A 14,750-nucleotide genomic window follows, 5' to 3' on the forward strand; every position below is an offset into this window, starting at 1 on the left:
GCTTCGAGTTTCTTACCCCAAAGCTTCTTTTTTTGGAGTGTTAAGAACATGCTAAATAGGGTGGTGAAAAATAACACTTACATGCAAAGTAACAACTTAGTATCGCCTAGTATTTTCTAAACAGAATTCATCCGCATCCTTTGACATCCTGTGACACTAGAGAGCACTGAGCTACCAACACACAAACGTCTTTCTGACAGTCCTTTTCTCTCAGATTGAGGCGGCCTACACTCATTGTTTCCTGCCCACACCTCTTCATTCCATGTGCATGAGAGAGCTGCATCTACCGAGCAGGCAGACTACTGTCCTGGTGCATCCCTATCATGCAGACAGCAGACTTCAACATCCAGCCGTTTAGATTTCACGACAACACTACTTCATCAGGAGAAGTTATCTGTGCAGCAGGGCAACTTCAGAAACTTATGTTGTAGGGCAGGTCAACTCAATGGGATGGCGCTTCTCATATCAACACGTCACATTCAAACCTCAAGCTCCAAATTCTAGTCAATTCAGTCAAATCTAGTCAATTCTAGTCAATTCAGTCAAATCTAGTCAATTCTAGTCAATTCAGTCAAATCTAGTCAATTCTAGTCAATTCAGTCAAATCTAGTCAATTCTAGTCAATTCAGTCAATTCAGTCAAATCTAGTCAATTCTAGTCAATTCAGTCAATTCTAGTAAATTCAGTCTAGCATGCTGGGAGCAGATACCCCATCATCAGGTGTGTGTGTGTGTTGAAGTGGGGAGGGGGCCAACGTCATCTTCCCACTTCCTGTGTTTTGCTCTGCCTAAACAGCAGCCCCTGATAACGACCATACATTTATCTCTGTGCCACAGTCCTCTGAACTCCTAGCCCCTCACTCCTCCATGTAAATGGTCTGACAAACGTTAGCTTGAAGATAGGGGGTTTAAGCATCAGGCAGGAGCTTGAAAAGTCAACGGGTTCGACTGTACCGTGCGTTGATTGGCTTTGTATTTATGTGTATTGTGTTTTTGTTTGAGGCATTGCACATGTGTTTGGGTGGTGCTGCTGTCATAGCTGGGAAGGGTAGTGTTTACAGAGAGGCTTAAAGACCAAAACCTTAGTCGTGGTAATAGTCTCAGCCTTCCTTGGCATACGACCTTTACACATGGCATTTCTTGTGAGATGAATAGTACTTTTCTAAAGCTTGAAGGGAAGAAAAAAACTGCCCCGGATAATGAAACGTCTACTGTACAGGTGAACTACCCCGGGTAATGAAACGTCTACTGTAGAGGTGAACTACCCCGGGTAATGAAACGTCTACTGTAGAGGTGAACTACCCCGGGTAATGAAACGTCTACTGTACAGGTGAACTACCCCGAGTAATGAAACGTCTACTGTACAGGTGAACTACCCCGGGTAATGAAACGTCTACTGTACAGGTGAACTACCCCGGGTAATGAAACATCTACTGTACAGGTGAACTACCCCGGGTAATGAAATGTCTACGGTACAGGTGAACTACCCCGGGTAATGAAACGTCTACTGTACAGGTGAACTACCCCGGGTAATGAAACGTCTACTGTACAGGTGAACTACCCCGGGTAATGAAACGTCTACTGTAGAGGTGAACTACCCCGGGTAATGAAACGTCTACTGTAGAGGTGAATACCATTAGCAATGAACGGTTTTCTACCAGTTTCTGTGTTTGACACGCAAAACAGAAAACCATGTAGAAATCACACCAGGCCTGACCACAAAAACTAAACATCAGCAGGTAGTGATAACCAATGAGAGTTAGAGTGAGTGTGAGTGAGTGTGAGTGAGTGTCTGACCTGTGCATGTTGCCGTTGGTGGTGAAAGTCTGTCCGCAGAAGGAGCACTTGTAGGGCCTCTCTCCGCTGTGCACTAGCATGTGGCGGTCCAGCGAGCTGGCTGAGCTCAGGGCCTTGCCACAGATACTGCACGAGTGGTCCGTCGCCCCGTTGTCCGAGTTGTGCTGAGAGAGAGATTATAGAGTAGAATTACTACATGTTATGGTTATTACTTCCATGACTTCATGTACTTGTGAATAGTAGTGTTACCTGTCGGATGTGCATAGTGAGCTGGTGCTGCGTCATACAGTCCTTGTCACACAGGGGACAGATGAAATCTGTACTGAAGTCTTTGGCTTCCTGTAACACAGTCCCACACAGGAAGAGACGAGAGGTTAGAAACACACAGAGAGGCGACATGGGAATATACTGTGAGGTCCAACCCTGACCAGTGAAACCTATAGTAGCTTCATCTTTGAAATGGTTAAGATTTGATCATTGGGGTTGGTTATACGGCAAAAATACTTCCTCTTGGCTTTCATTACTATGCCGTAGATGGATGGACTGTGGTTGGTGGGGCCTGAAGCACTGATGTCTACTCCATTTACCATGGGGAAAATCCTAGTCTTGTGCAATACAACAATGTCATCGAATTATATTATTTTGATGATAAAGAGCAGAATGCTGATGTCTTATCTTTCGTCATATCTGCAGACGGCTGACTGTCTCTCCCTCCGTTGACCTGCTAGTCCCAGAGAGTTTGGGATTTGGATTTGATGCTCACATTGACCCTGTCACTCATTCGCCTGTAGCCCTGCTCAGTTACCCGTTGCTTGTGTGTGTGTGTGTGTGTGTGTGCATACATGGTGAGGGGGATGTTTGGCGTTGAGCTCAGTGTAACCCTACATCCCAGGGCCCACCTTCCTCCCTCTCTCTCTCTCTCCCTCCCTCCCCTCCCTCCCTCCCTCCCTCCCTCCCTCCCTCCCTCCCTCCCTCTCTCCCTCCCTCTCCCTCTCTCTCTTTGCTGTTGACACTACAGCTGATCATTAACTGACTGACTGAACACTACAGTGCCATGGATCGCACACACACACACACACACACACACACACACACACACACACACACACACACACACACACATCTTCAAAAACAATCTCTAGGAAGCACTTCCTTTTCCTCTCGGGGAGGACTAGCACCGGTGTTGTTTAAACCCTGTGCACTGCTGGCTTCCACTCAAGTCTGTTTCATAGCCCAACATCTTGCTGGCATCCACTGCATTACAGACGTTTTCTCCACTATATAGTGTATATTGTGTGGTAACAGAGGTCAAGAAACATCCTTCATTCATTCTCCTGCGAGTGTGTGTGTGTGTGTGTGTGTGTGTGTGTGTGTGTGTGTGTGTGTGTGTGTGTGTGTGTCCATACTGCAGGATGAACATCAAGAGAGAGGGAGAGCGGTGGAGTTTCTGTTTCATACCTTCCGGTCTTTCATATAGTTCTGCTTTGACTATATCAACCAATGCCTTTGAAATGCAGTTAAAGTGAATTGAGTTTGAGGCTTGTAGCAGAAGATACATAACGACTGCTTGTTTAAAAGGGGAAAGCTCAGCCAGGCAGACAGACACGGTTTAGACACCATTTCCTTCTCTCTGCTACTCTTTCTAAACCACAGCCCAGTGTGAACTCTGCAAGCTGGCCACTAGTGAAAACCTCTTCACCCGCTAGCAAGCATTGACCATACAGCTGTGTGCGGCCCATGCTAGAGCTGACATAATCTGGTGAATTACATAATCGTCTGTAAGCCGGTTTCCTCAAGTGGCGAGAACCTGAGAATCAGGCCACTCCTGCTAAAGGGAAGTGAAGTACACTGTGTATGAAAGGGAGGGTGGGCCTAAAGCTCTGGTTCTGGATGGCTCTTGTTCCAGGCTGTGTGTGTGTGTGTATGCTTCATAACTGACACCTGTTTGTCCTACACCCGAGCGCTACGGGCCCCAATCCCAGGCTTTAAAAGGAGCCATGTGACCCAGGCCGGGGGAAGACAGAAGGGGAATTGAGAGGCAAGGAGAGTTATGGACCATTTGTTGCTACTCGTTTGAAAACTGACACACACACACACACACACACACACACACACACACACACACACAACTGTACCTCACTGTTGGTGCCTAGTCAGAAACATCAGGTTTTACTTTATGTCGTGTTGTGTTTCTTGTTGTGATGTGTGTTTTGTCCTATATATCGTATTTATTGTTAATCCCAGCCCCCGTCCCCGCAGGAGGCCTTTTGCTAGGCTGTCTTTTTAAGTAACAATTTGTTCTTAACTGATTTGCCTAGTTAAAGGTTAAATACATTTAAAAAACACTTGATGAAAAAAAAATGTGATGCTAAACAGACTCAGCCTCTTCCCTGTTCATTTTTGTGTGTGTGTGTGTGTGTGTGTGTGTGTGTGTGTGTACCGTGGTGTTCCTCCGGGCGTTGCGGTTGACACTAGGGGGTCTGGGCAGGGTGGTCTTGCTGATGGGGGTGGAGGGTGTGGAAGGCTCCAGGGCTCCGTTGAGCTGGCCTGCATTCATCACCGTCGACAACATGGTGTTGATGGATGACAAGTCCACGCCTTCCTCCTCTGTCATATTCTCTCCTTTTTCTCCAGCCATGCCTTCCTCCTCCTCTTCCTCCATCGCTCCGTTACTCCCTGGGAAGAGCGAGGAAACCGCCGTTAGCACACACATACACGCCAACACACACACACACATACACACACGCAAACATACACACACACCCACACACACACACACCCACACAGAGGCTAACATACACATAAGAACACTGAAACACGGACACACAGGCACACACACCACCCTGACCTGTGTGTTTGTCCTGTGTGTGTGTGGAGTCAGGGGTCTCCTGCTCCTCCGAGTGCTCGGTCTCTCCAGCGCTCAGCTCGACGCTCACTCCTCCCCCCGGACGCGTGCTCTCCATGGTGCTCTCCATCACTGCAACAACACAAACATACACACAAACTTAGTGACATGGGACAGACACACAAACTTAGTGACATGGGACAAACACACAAACTTAGTGACATGGGACAGACACACAAACTTAGTGACATGGGACAGACACACAAACTTAGTGACATGGGACAGACACACAAACTTAGTGACATGGGACAGACACACACACTTAGTGACATGGGACAGACACACACACTTAGTGACATGGGACAGACACACAAACTTAGTGACATGGGACAGACACACAAACTTAGTGACATGGGACAAACACACAAACTTAGTGACATGGGACAAACACACAAACTTAGTGACATGGGACAAACACACAAACTTAGTGACATGGGACAAACACACAAACTTAGTGACATGGGACAGACACACAAACTTAGTGACATGGGACAAACACACACACTTAGTGACATGGGACAAACACACAAACTTAGTGACATGGGACAGACACACAAACTTAGTGACATGGGACAAACACACAAACTTAGTGACATGGGACAAACACACAAACTTAGTGACATGGGACAGACACACAAACTTAGTGACATGGGACAGACACACAAACTTAGTGACATGGGACAGACACACAAACTTAGTGACATGGGACAGACACACAAACTTAGTGACATGGGACAGACACACAAACTTAGTGACATGGGACAGACACACACACTTAGTGACATGGGACAGACACACAAACTTAGTGACATGGGACAAACACACAAACTTAGTGACATGGGACAGACACACACACTTAGTGACATGGGACAGACACACAAACTTAGTGACATGGGACAAACACACAAACTTAGTGACATGGGACAGACACACACACTTAGTGACATGGGACAGACACACAAACTTAGTGACATGGGACAGACACACAAACTTAGTGACATGGGACAGACACACACACTTAGTGACATGGGACAGACACACAAACTTAGTGACATGGGACAGACACACACACTTAGTGACATGGGACAGACACACAAACTTAGTGACATGGGACAGACACACAAACTTAGTGACATGGGACAGACACACAAACTTAGTGACATGGGACAGACACACAAACTTAGTGACATGGGACAGACACACAAACTTAGTGACATGGGACAAACACACAAACTTAGTGACATGGGACAGACACACACACTTAGTGACATGGGACAGACACACACACTTAGTGACATGGGACAAACACACAAACTTAGTGACATGGGACAAACACACAAACTTAGTGACATGGGACAAACACACAAACTTAGTGACATGGGACAGACACACAAACTTAGTGACATGGGACAGACACACAAACTTAGTGACATGGGACAAACACACAAACTTAGTGACATGGGACAGACACACAAACTTAGTGACATGGGACAAACACACAAACTTAGTGACATGGGACAGACACACAAACTTAGTGACATGGGACAGACACACAAACTTAGTGACATGGGACAAACACACAAACTTAGTGACATGGGACAAACACACAAACTTAGTGACATGGGACAGACACACAAATTTAGTGACATGGGACAGACACACAAACTTAGTGACATGGGACAAACACACAAACTTAGTGACATGGGACAAACACACAAACTTAGTGACATGGGACAAACACACAAACTTAGTGACATGGGACAAACACACAAACTTAGTGACATGGGACAGACACACAAACTTAGTGACATGGGACAGACACACAAACTTAGTGACATGGGACAAACACACAAACTTAGTGACATGGGACAAACACACAAACTTAGTGACATGGGACAGACACACAAACTAAGAAGGCTTTTTTTAGCTAGCTATTAGCATTTTCCCCTGCACAAAGATTTTTAAGACACTGATGCCACACGCACACACACACACACAACACACAACACACACGTGATCAAGAGCAGGAGTCAGAAGATGGTAAATTAAGTGAGTATGCAGTGCACTTCACAGTGTGCACTTGAGCATAGGGTGGCTTATGGAGTGGCAGGAGGACTTAGAGGGGTTGAGGGGGGGTTGAGGTTTACGCAGGGAGGAGGTGGTGGAGGAAGAGGTGGAAGAAGAGGAGGTGTAGGGTGACCTTGTGATTGGGAGAGAGAGAATACTGACTCGATGCCCAGTGGAAAAGAGTTGATGTCACTAGCTAGATACGATACCCTGTGTTTTATGACACTCACACCTGTTTCGTATGACACAAGAGAGTGAGCAAGGGAGGGAGGGAGGGAGGGTAGAAACCGTATTTCTTTCCTTCCATCCTCAGCATTGCAAAACTACTTCTCTCTAGTAACAAACCAATCACAGCAGGCCACCAGGATTCAAGTAACCCCATAAGCCCCCACACCACTACCCACCACAGGAGGTTGGTGGCACCTTAATGGGGAGGACAGGCTTGTGGTAATGGCTGGAGTGGAATGGTATCAATTACATCAAACACAAGGGTCCATTGGCTCCGTTCTAGACATTATTATGAGCCGTCCTCCCCTCGGCAGCCTCCACTGATACCCACTCACCCAAATACACAGGTTCAATCCCTTGGTTTCCCCATCCTCTCTCCACACCCTGTTGCTTGGAGCGCCCAGTCCCCAATGGGAGGGTTTGGGGAGCTAATCTCTCCAACTCCATGCTGGACTGGTGCTTTCTGTACTACCCCCAGGCCCATCCTGTATCCTGCACACATCCCTAACTATGACTAAGGTAGTTAGTTGGCTATGGAGCCCCAACTAATACAGACAGTGACTGAGATACAGTTAAAGGACAGGGAGGGGAGGGAGGGAGGGAGGGAGGGAGGGAGGGAGGGAGGGAGGGCAAAATAGAGGAGAGGAGGATGCAAAAGAGGGGAAGGAAAGAAAGAAAAAGGAGGTAGAGCGAGGGGGAAGAGATAAGGAGAGATACAACTGCAGAATAAGCAAAAAAGAGAAGAGGGAGGGAGAGAAAGAGAGAGGTAGTCAGAAGTCCCCCCTCCTGTTAATTGCGGCTTTCCGTTCACAGCCCCACAGGAAGCTCCTCTACGGTCCAGGCCACTTCCTCCTCCTCATGGAGGGGTGGAGTACGTGTTCTAGTCTCTACATGTCTCGTTCCTCTACATGGGTTTAGTGTGAGTCACTCAGAAAACCAAAGTGGATGAAAAAGGGAGTGGAAAAGAAATGGATGGAGGACAGGAGTTGGGATGATGAAGAGAAAAATAGATGAGAGAACAGAGAGGGAAGGAAAGGGAACAAGGGTCTGGGAAACAGACACTGGAGTAGCAGAGAGACAAATACAAGATGAGATGGAGGAGAGGAAGGGGGGCAAAAGGAGGAGAGGGGGAACGAGTGGGTGAGAGAGAGGTGAGCTTAAACAGACTGGTAAAGGCTGGTTATGTTTTTTAGTGACCCACGGGAGCGAGCAGTGACGTGACATCACAGACGGTAACATGGCCTAAGCAGGTGCAGTGTGACGGCCCCCTCTGATAGGGTGAGAGGGGTGTGTGCGTGCCTCTCACTACATGTCTTGCTGTTACTGCATCCTATGTACAACATATTTGTCTTTTTTCATTGACAAAAATGAGTCATGCAGGATATAACAAACACAACCCTCCCTGGTGTTGCAAGTAACACCATGCACAGACTTACTGAGCCCTTTCTCACTACAGTATTGCATCATGCATAAATTAATGAAAGCTACTGGACTAAAACCAGTATTGTGGAGTAAGTAGCCTTCAGTAGCCAACGGAGTAGCAGCACTAACTAGTAATACAAGTGGTCATATCAAATAGTGGGGGGTTGGTTGGCCATGGGGGGGGGGCTAACCGCTAAACGCAGATCTCAAGCTTAGCCGTGGATTTGTTTTATTTCATTAGCCCGAGCATCACCCCCTCCATCCCGCACTCTGATTGGTGGATCAAACACTTGGGCAGCACTTTTTATGGCCTGCTAAAATGAACTGCAACAGATGGTGGGAACAGGGAAGAAGGAAAGGCTTGAAAGAGAGGGATAGATGGAGGAAGGAAAGAGGGGGAGAAGATAGAGGGAGGATAAGGAGAGAACGGAAGAGATACCAAGACATAGAAAGGGTAGTTGAAGAAATTAAAAAAGGCTGAGGGAGAGAGAAAAGCGAGAGAAAGAGAGATTGCACAACGGTTGGGCTAGGTTTCCAGATTTCTGTTGTGATGTTTTCAGAGCAGGCGATTGGGGCAGACTGTTGCACTTGTTTGGAGATTCCAACAGGAGAGGTGCGCGTGCATGTTTGTGTGTGTGTGTGTGTGTGTGTGTGTGTGTGTGTGCATGTGTGTGTGTGTGTGTGCGTGTGTGGAGAGGACGGTTGAAGGGGGGCAGCAGTGGCTGCTGTTACTACATCTGTTCCCAGCCATCACTCTCACTCCGGCTTTGACACCCCCCTCCATATCCCCCTATCCTACACACACAAACACACACACCGCGCTGCCAGACCCTGACATCCTGACATTCTTGCACATCCTTGTAAAAAAAATAGCAAGGGAGGTCACAATGTGGGAGTCAAGAGAGAAACAACTTTGTGTGTGTGTATGCGTGTTCGTGCATTTGTGTGTGCGTGCATGTGCGTGTGTGAGAGAGAGTGTGGAAGTTACACACAGAGATGGAAAAGTTGCCACACTGTGCCAAAGAGCGGCAAACAAGAATGCCTCTCCTCTTCTCTCCTCTCCTCTCCTCTTGTCGAACCTTGGGCCCCCTCGTACTCCCTCCCTCTCGCAGACTCCTCCCACCTCCATTTGCTCTCCCCCTCTCCTTCCGTCTCTCTCCATCTTGTTTTGTCTGCCTGCCTGGCCGGGCCCCTCCCTCTTCCCTCCATCATCTCTCACACTCCCTCTCCTTTTCCTCTTTTCTGTCACCTTCTGTCACCTTCAGTCACTCGGTTTAACCTGAATCTGTAAACATCTGTATTGGTTGATGCATTTTGTTTGCAACACTTGATTGTTATTTATATATGTATATTTGATCTTTACTCGTGTAACAAGCTCAGTTCAGTTGGATTGATTCATAGAAGTATTAGGTTATGCAATCAATTCTTCCCATTGATTATTGGAAACTGTAGCAATTTGTTTTAGGTTTCAAGCCCTACGTGAAAGTGCTCTCAATCAATCAACTTGCAGCAACCAAAGACGTTGACCTAAATATGACACCGCCACCACCTTCCACACACAGTCAGTCAGCCACCAATCTGGCAGCAGCATCAGTCACATGACAAGGTCAGAGGGGTGGTGGGCTAGAGGGGACACCTGTGTGTGGACATAACGCTGGTGACAAATCACTTGTTCTAGAGTGGGTGGGTGACACGTGTGCACTGCCTTAAAGCCACCCTTCAGTCTCCATGACATTATTCAAGTATTAAAAGGTGTTAAAACCAGGGATAACTCTGCCTCACATTTATCAACTGAGCCATCCGCTCAGGCTACAGTTCAGTGACTAATACGTTATATAGATTGATAGACAATGGGCCGTGAGCCAAACTGCCAAAACTGACACATGCTCTTCAAAGCAAACAGTGGGGAGGTTTGCTTCATCCCTGCACTAACAAAGCTGTATTGTTAATAATCCATTCACCTTTTGGCCCTTTTGGTCCTTCCAGACTAGCTAGCTAGATAAACGAGAGTAGAGAGAGAGAGAGATAGCGAGAACCAGGCGCAGTAACCCAGTCCAGGCATTGTCAGATCAGTGATCAAATCAAGGATTGGAGGGAGATAAGAGGAAGGAAGCAACAACGCATTTTCAAAGCATTCCAACAGGGTGTAGTGAAGAGTTATCTCGCGAGAGGATGTGTGTGTGTGTGTGTGTGTGTGTGTGGTGAGTGAGTGAGTGAGTGAGTGAGTGAGTGAGTGAGTGAGTGAGTGAGTGAGTGAGTGAGTGAGTGAGTGAGTGAGTGAGTGAGTGAGTGAGTGAGTGAGTGAGTGAGTGAGTGTGTGTGTGTGTGTGTGTGTGTGTGTGTGTGTGTGTGTGTGTGTATATGAGAGAGAGGGGGAATTCTATATCAAGGCTAGAGAGGGAGTGAGGGAGGGAGAGGTGGAGGGATCCGTGACCATATGTTGGCTATTTATTATCTCCCCTCCTAACGGTCTCTCTCCTCCTGACACCATGAGAAGTCAACGTTCCCTCTTAAAGGTCTCTAACGGTCTCTCTCCTCCTGACACCATGAGAAGTCAACGTTCCCTCTTAAAGGTCTCTAACGGTCTCTCTCCTCCTGACACCATGAGAAGTCAACGTTCCCTCTTAAAGGTCTCTAACGGTCTCTCTCCTCCGGACACCATGAGAAGTCAACGTTCCCTCTTAAAGGTCTCTAACGGTCTCTCTCCTCCTGACACCATGAGAAGTCAACGTTCCCCTTAAAGGTCTCTAACGGTCTCTCTCCTCCTGACACCATGAGAAGTCAACGTTCCCTCTTAAAGGTCTCTAACGGTCTCTCTCCTCCTAACACCATGAGAAGTCAACGTTCCCTCTTAAAGGTCTCTAACGGTCTCTCTCCTCCTGACACCATGAGAAGTCAACGTTCCCTCTTAAAGGTCTCTAACGGTCTCTCTCCTCCTGACACCATGAGAAGTCAACGTTCCCTCTTAAAGGTCTCTAACGGTCTCTCTCCTCCTGACACCATGAGAAGTCAACGTTCCCTCTTAAAGGTCTCTAACGGTCTCTCTCCTCCTGACACCATGAGAAGTCAACGTTCCCTCTTAAAGGTCTCTAACGGTCTCTCTCCTCCGGACACCATGAGAAGTCAACGTTCCCTATTTCTAGGGGGTTTAGGGTTAAGGTTAGAATTAGTGTTAGGGTTAGGAGCTAGTGTGTGTGTGTGTGTGTGTGTGTGTGTGTGTGTGTGTGTGTGTGTGTGTGTGTGTGTGTGTGTGTGTGAGCGATGTGATAGATCAGTAAAGTACAGTATAGTACAGTGGGCCTGCCTGTGTGGATGTGAACTAATTGGTGGTGGAGCCTGACGCTCGCCTCAATCAGAACAGGAAGCACAGACTCCCCAGCTACACGAGAGACAGCTCTCCACTTCCCGCTCTCTGCCCGTGTTTGTGTCTGATTGATGAAGAGTGTTCTCCCTCCCGCCCTACTGGCCCGTGTTTGTGTGTCTGATTGATGAAGAGTGTTCTCCCTCCCGCCCTACTGGCCCGTGTTTGTGTGTCTGATTGATGAAGAGTGTTCTCCCTCCCGCCCAACTGGCCCGTGTTTGTGTGTCTGATTGATGAAGAGTGTTCTCCCTCCCGCCCTACTGGCCCGTGTTTGTGTGTCTGATTGATGAAGAGTGTTCTCCCTCCCGCCCTACTGGCCCGTGTTTGTGTGTCTGATTGATGAAGAGTGTTCTCCCTCCCGCCCTACTGGCCCGTGTTTGTGTGTCTGATTGATGAAGAGTGTTCTCCCTCCCGCCCTACTGGCCCGTGTTTGTGTGTCTGATTGATGAAGAGTGTTCTCCCTCCCGCCCTACTGGCCCGTGTTTGTGTGTCTGATGGATGAAGAGTGTTCTCCCTCCCGCCCTACTGGCCCGTGTTTGTGAGTCTGATTGATGAAGAGTGTTCTCCCTCCCGCCCTACTGGCCCGTGTTTGTGAGTCTGATTGATGAAGAGTGTTCTCCCTCCCGCCCTACTGGCCCGTGTTTGTGAGTCTGATTGATGAAGAGTGTTCTCCCTCCCGCCCTACTGGCCCGTGTTTGTGAGTGAGTTTTTAGAGGACCACCCTTCCCCCCGTCATCTGCTTTTCTCTCCTCCTCCGGTTCCCCCTCCTTCCCTCGCTCTCTCTCTCCTTCAGCTCACACTCAGCTGCCATTATCCATCTTCCCTGCTTCCCTTCCTCCTTCCCTCCCTCCCTCCCTCCCTCCCACCCTCGCTCCCTCCCTCCCTCCCTCCCTTCCCTCCCACCCTCGCTCCCTCCCATCTCTCTGGCTACCCTACCCTGACTTGTTGCTCTTACTCACCCAAACACAGATGCAACAAGTAAAGATTATTCACACGCACTTTCAACCACCCACAGCACATCCAGCTACTTGCCTCGAGCTCCCTCTCACAGTGCAAAGGTCAGCGTGTAGGTACAGTACTGTTTACATTACAGAGGTAAGGAAAGGGGTGAAGGCATTTAGGGACGGACAGAGACTCTTTTCTTCATCTGCTTCCTCTTCCTCTCAATCCATGACCAATCCTCCTGTGGCTGTTTTCCCCCTCCATCTTCTCCTGTCTACCTCTCTAGCTGTCTCTCTGCATCTCTCTTTCAGTTGCTTCCTCCTCTTTTTCTATTGGGTTACTATAATAGGGTAAGGTTAGCCTACAACCAGGGTTGAAATGCTAAACGAGCGCAAGGTTAGGCTGTATGGCTGTGTTTAGGTAAACAATAATGTGTCCAAACTTTGACAGTATCTATCTTCCCATGTGCTGTGCTCAGGTCAATATATTACCTGTGTCTGGGACTTCAAAGAAGCAATGTGAGCTAGCTAAAAACATCAGTTAACTACTCAGAGTAGAGATCAGCTACCAGAGTGGTGTTGATGGGGCTGTGAGGTTAGGAGGGAGGGAGGGAGGGAGAGAGGGAGGGACATCAGCCTCTGTAGAAAGGAAGCTGTCCCCTCAGGGACTATTACACACACAGCTAGCTCACACAGCTAGCTCACACAGCTAGCTCACTGTTTATCTTCATTTACAATCTGTAGAAACTATGAAAATAGAAAGGTTCAGAAGGGTTGTGAAACATCACAGCAACAGTTGAACATTATATGGCAAATACAAATGAAAAAGATAGATGGGAGGGGATGAGGGTGGCTGAACGATGGGAGGGGATGAGGGTGGCTGAACGATGGGAGGGGATGAGGGTGGCTGAACGATGGGAGGGGATGAGGGTGGCTGAACGATGGGAGGGGATGAGGGTGGCTGAACGATGGGAGGGGATGAGGGTGGCTGGGAGGGGATGAGGGTGGCTGGGATGGGAGGGATGAGGGTGGCTGAACGATGGGAGGGGATGAGGGTGGCTGAACGATGGGAGGGGATGAGGGTGGCTGAACGATGGGAGGGGATGAGGGTGGCTGAACGATGGGAGGGGATGAGGGTGGCTGAACGATGGGAGGGGATGAGGGTGGCTGAACGATGGGAGGGGATGAGGGTGGCTGAACGATGGGAGGGGATGAGGGTGGCTGAACGATGGGAGGGGATGAGGGTGGCTGAACGATGGGAGGGGATGAGGGTGGCTGAACGATGGGAGGGGATGAGGGTGGCTGAACGATGGGAGGGGATGAGGGTGGCTGAACGATGGGAGGGGATGAGGGTGGCTGAACGATGGGAGGGGATGAGGGTGGCTGAACGATGGGACTAAAAACAAACAAAAGACAACTATTGTAAAGTATTCTGTGTCCGTAAAATCTATATAGTATATAGTATGTGTAAGCTGGAAGTAGAAGCCTAAGTGCTGTTGTCTATTAGTTTTGTCCAATTAGGGATGGAATGTTAGGGTTAGGGGAAGAAATATAAGGAAAATATACATTTTACTATTTAAAATAATATATACAGTGCATTTGGGAAGTATTCAGAGCAATTAACTTTTTCCACATTTTCTTACGTTACAGCCTTAATCTAAAATAAAAAAATGTTCCTCATCAATCTACACACACTACCCCATAATGACAAAGCAAAAACAGGTTTCTATACATTTTTGCAAATGTATATAAAAAAATATATTTGAAAGAAATACTTTATTTACTTAAGTATTCAGACCCTTTGCTATTAGACTCGAAATTGAGCTCAGGTGCATCCTGTTTTTATTGATCATCCTTGAGATGTTTCTACAACTTGATTGGAAGCCACCTGTGGTAAATTCAATTGATTGTACGTAATTTGGAAAGGCACACACCTGTCTATATAAGGTCCCACAGTTGACAGTAAACCAAGCCATGGAGGTCGAATTAATTGTCCGTAGCGCCCCAAGACAGGATTGTGTTAGAGATTT

At 47.8% G+C, this 14,750-nt stretch overlaps 1 protein-coding gene across 3 annotated transcripts in view; it reads right to left on the minus strand.

The window, feature by feature from the left end:
* The window catches only part of LOC115104914 (ras-responsive element-binding protein 1-like), a 76,361-nt gene that overhangs the window by 17,898 nt on the left and 43,713 nt on the right, over positions 1–14,750 (minus strand). For all 3 annotated transcript variants that reach the window (XM_029626317.2, XM_029626316.2, XM_029626318.2), the window contains 4 exons: positions 4,645–4,773; positions 4,237–4,472; positions 2,046–2,135; positions 1,797–1,960 (listed from right to left, as the gene is read on the minus strand). In XM_029626317.2, coding sequence (XP_029482177.2) covers positions 1,797–1,960; positions 2,046–2,135; positions 4,237–4,472; positions 4,645–4,773 — 619 coding nt within the window. The remainder of the gene's footprint in view (positions 1–1,796; positions 1,961–2,045; positions 2,136–4,236; positions 4,473–4,644; positions 4,774–14,750) is intronic.

Source organism: Oncorhynchus nerka, linkage group LG22 (assembly GCF_034236695.1).
Source record: "Oncorhynchus nerka isolate Pitt River linkage group LG22, Oner_Uvic_2.0, whole genome shotgun sequence".
Classification (NCBI taxonomy): domain Eukaryota; kingdom Metazoa; phylum Chordata; class Actinopteri; order Salmoniformes; family Salmonidae; genus Oncorhynchus; species Oncorhynchus nerka.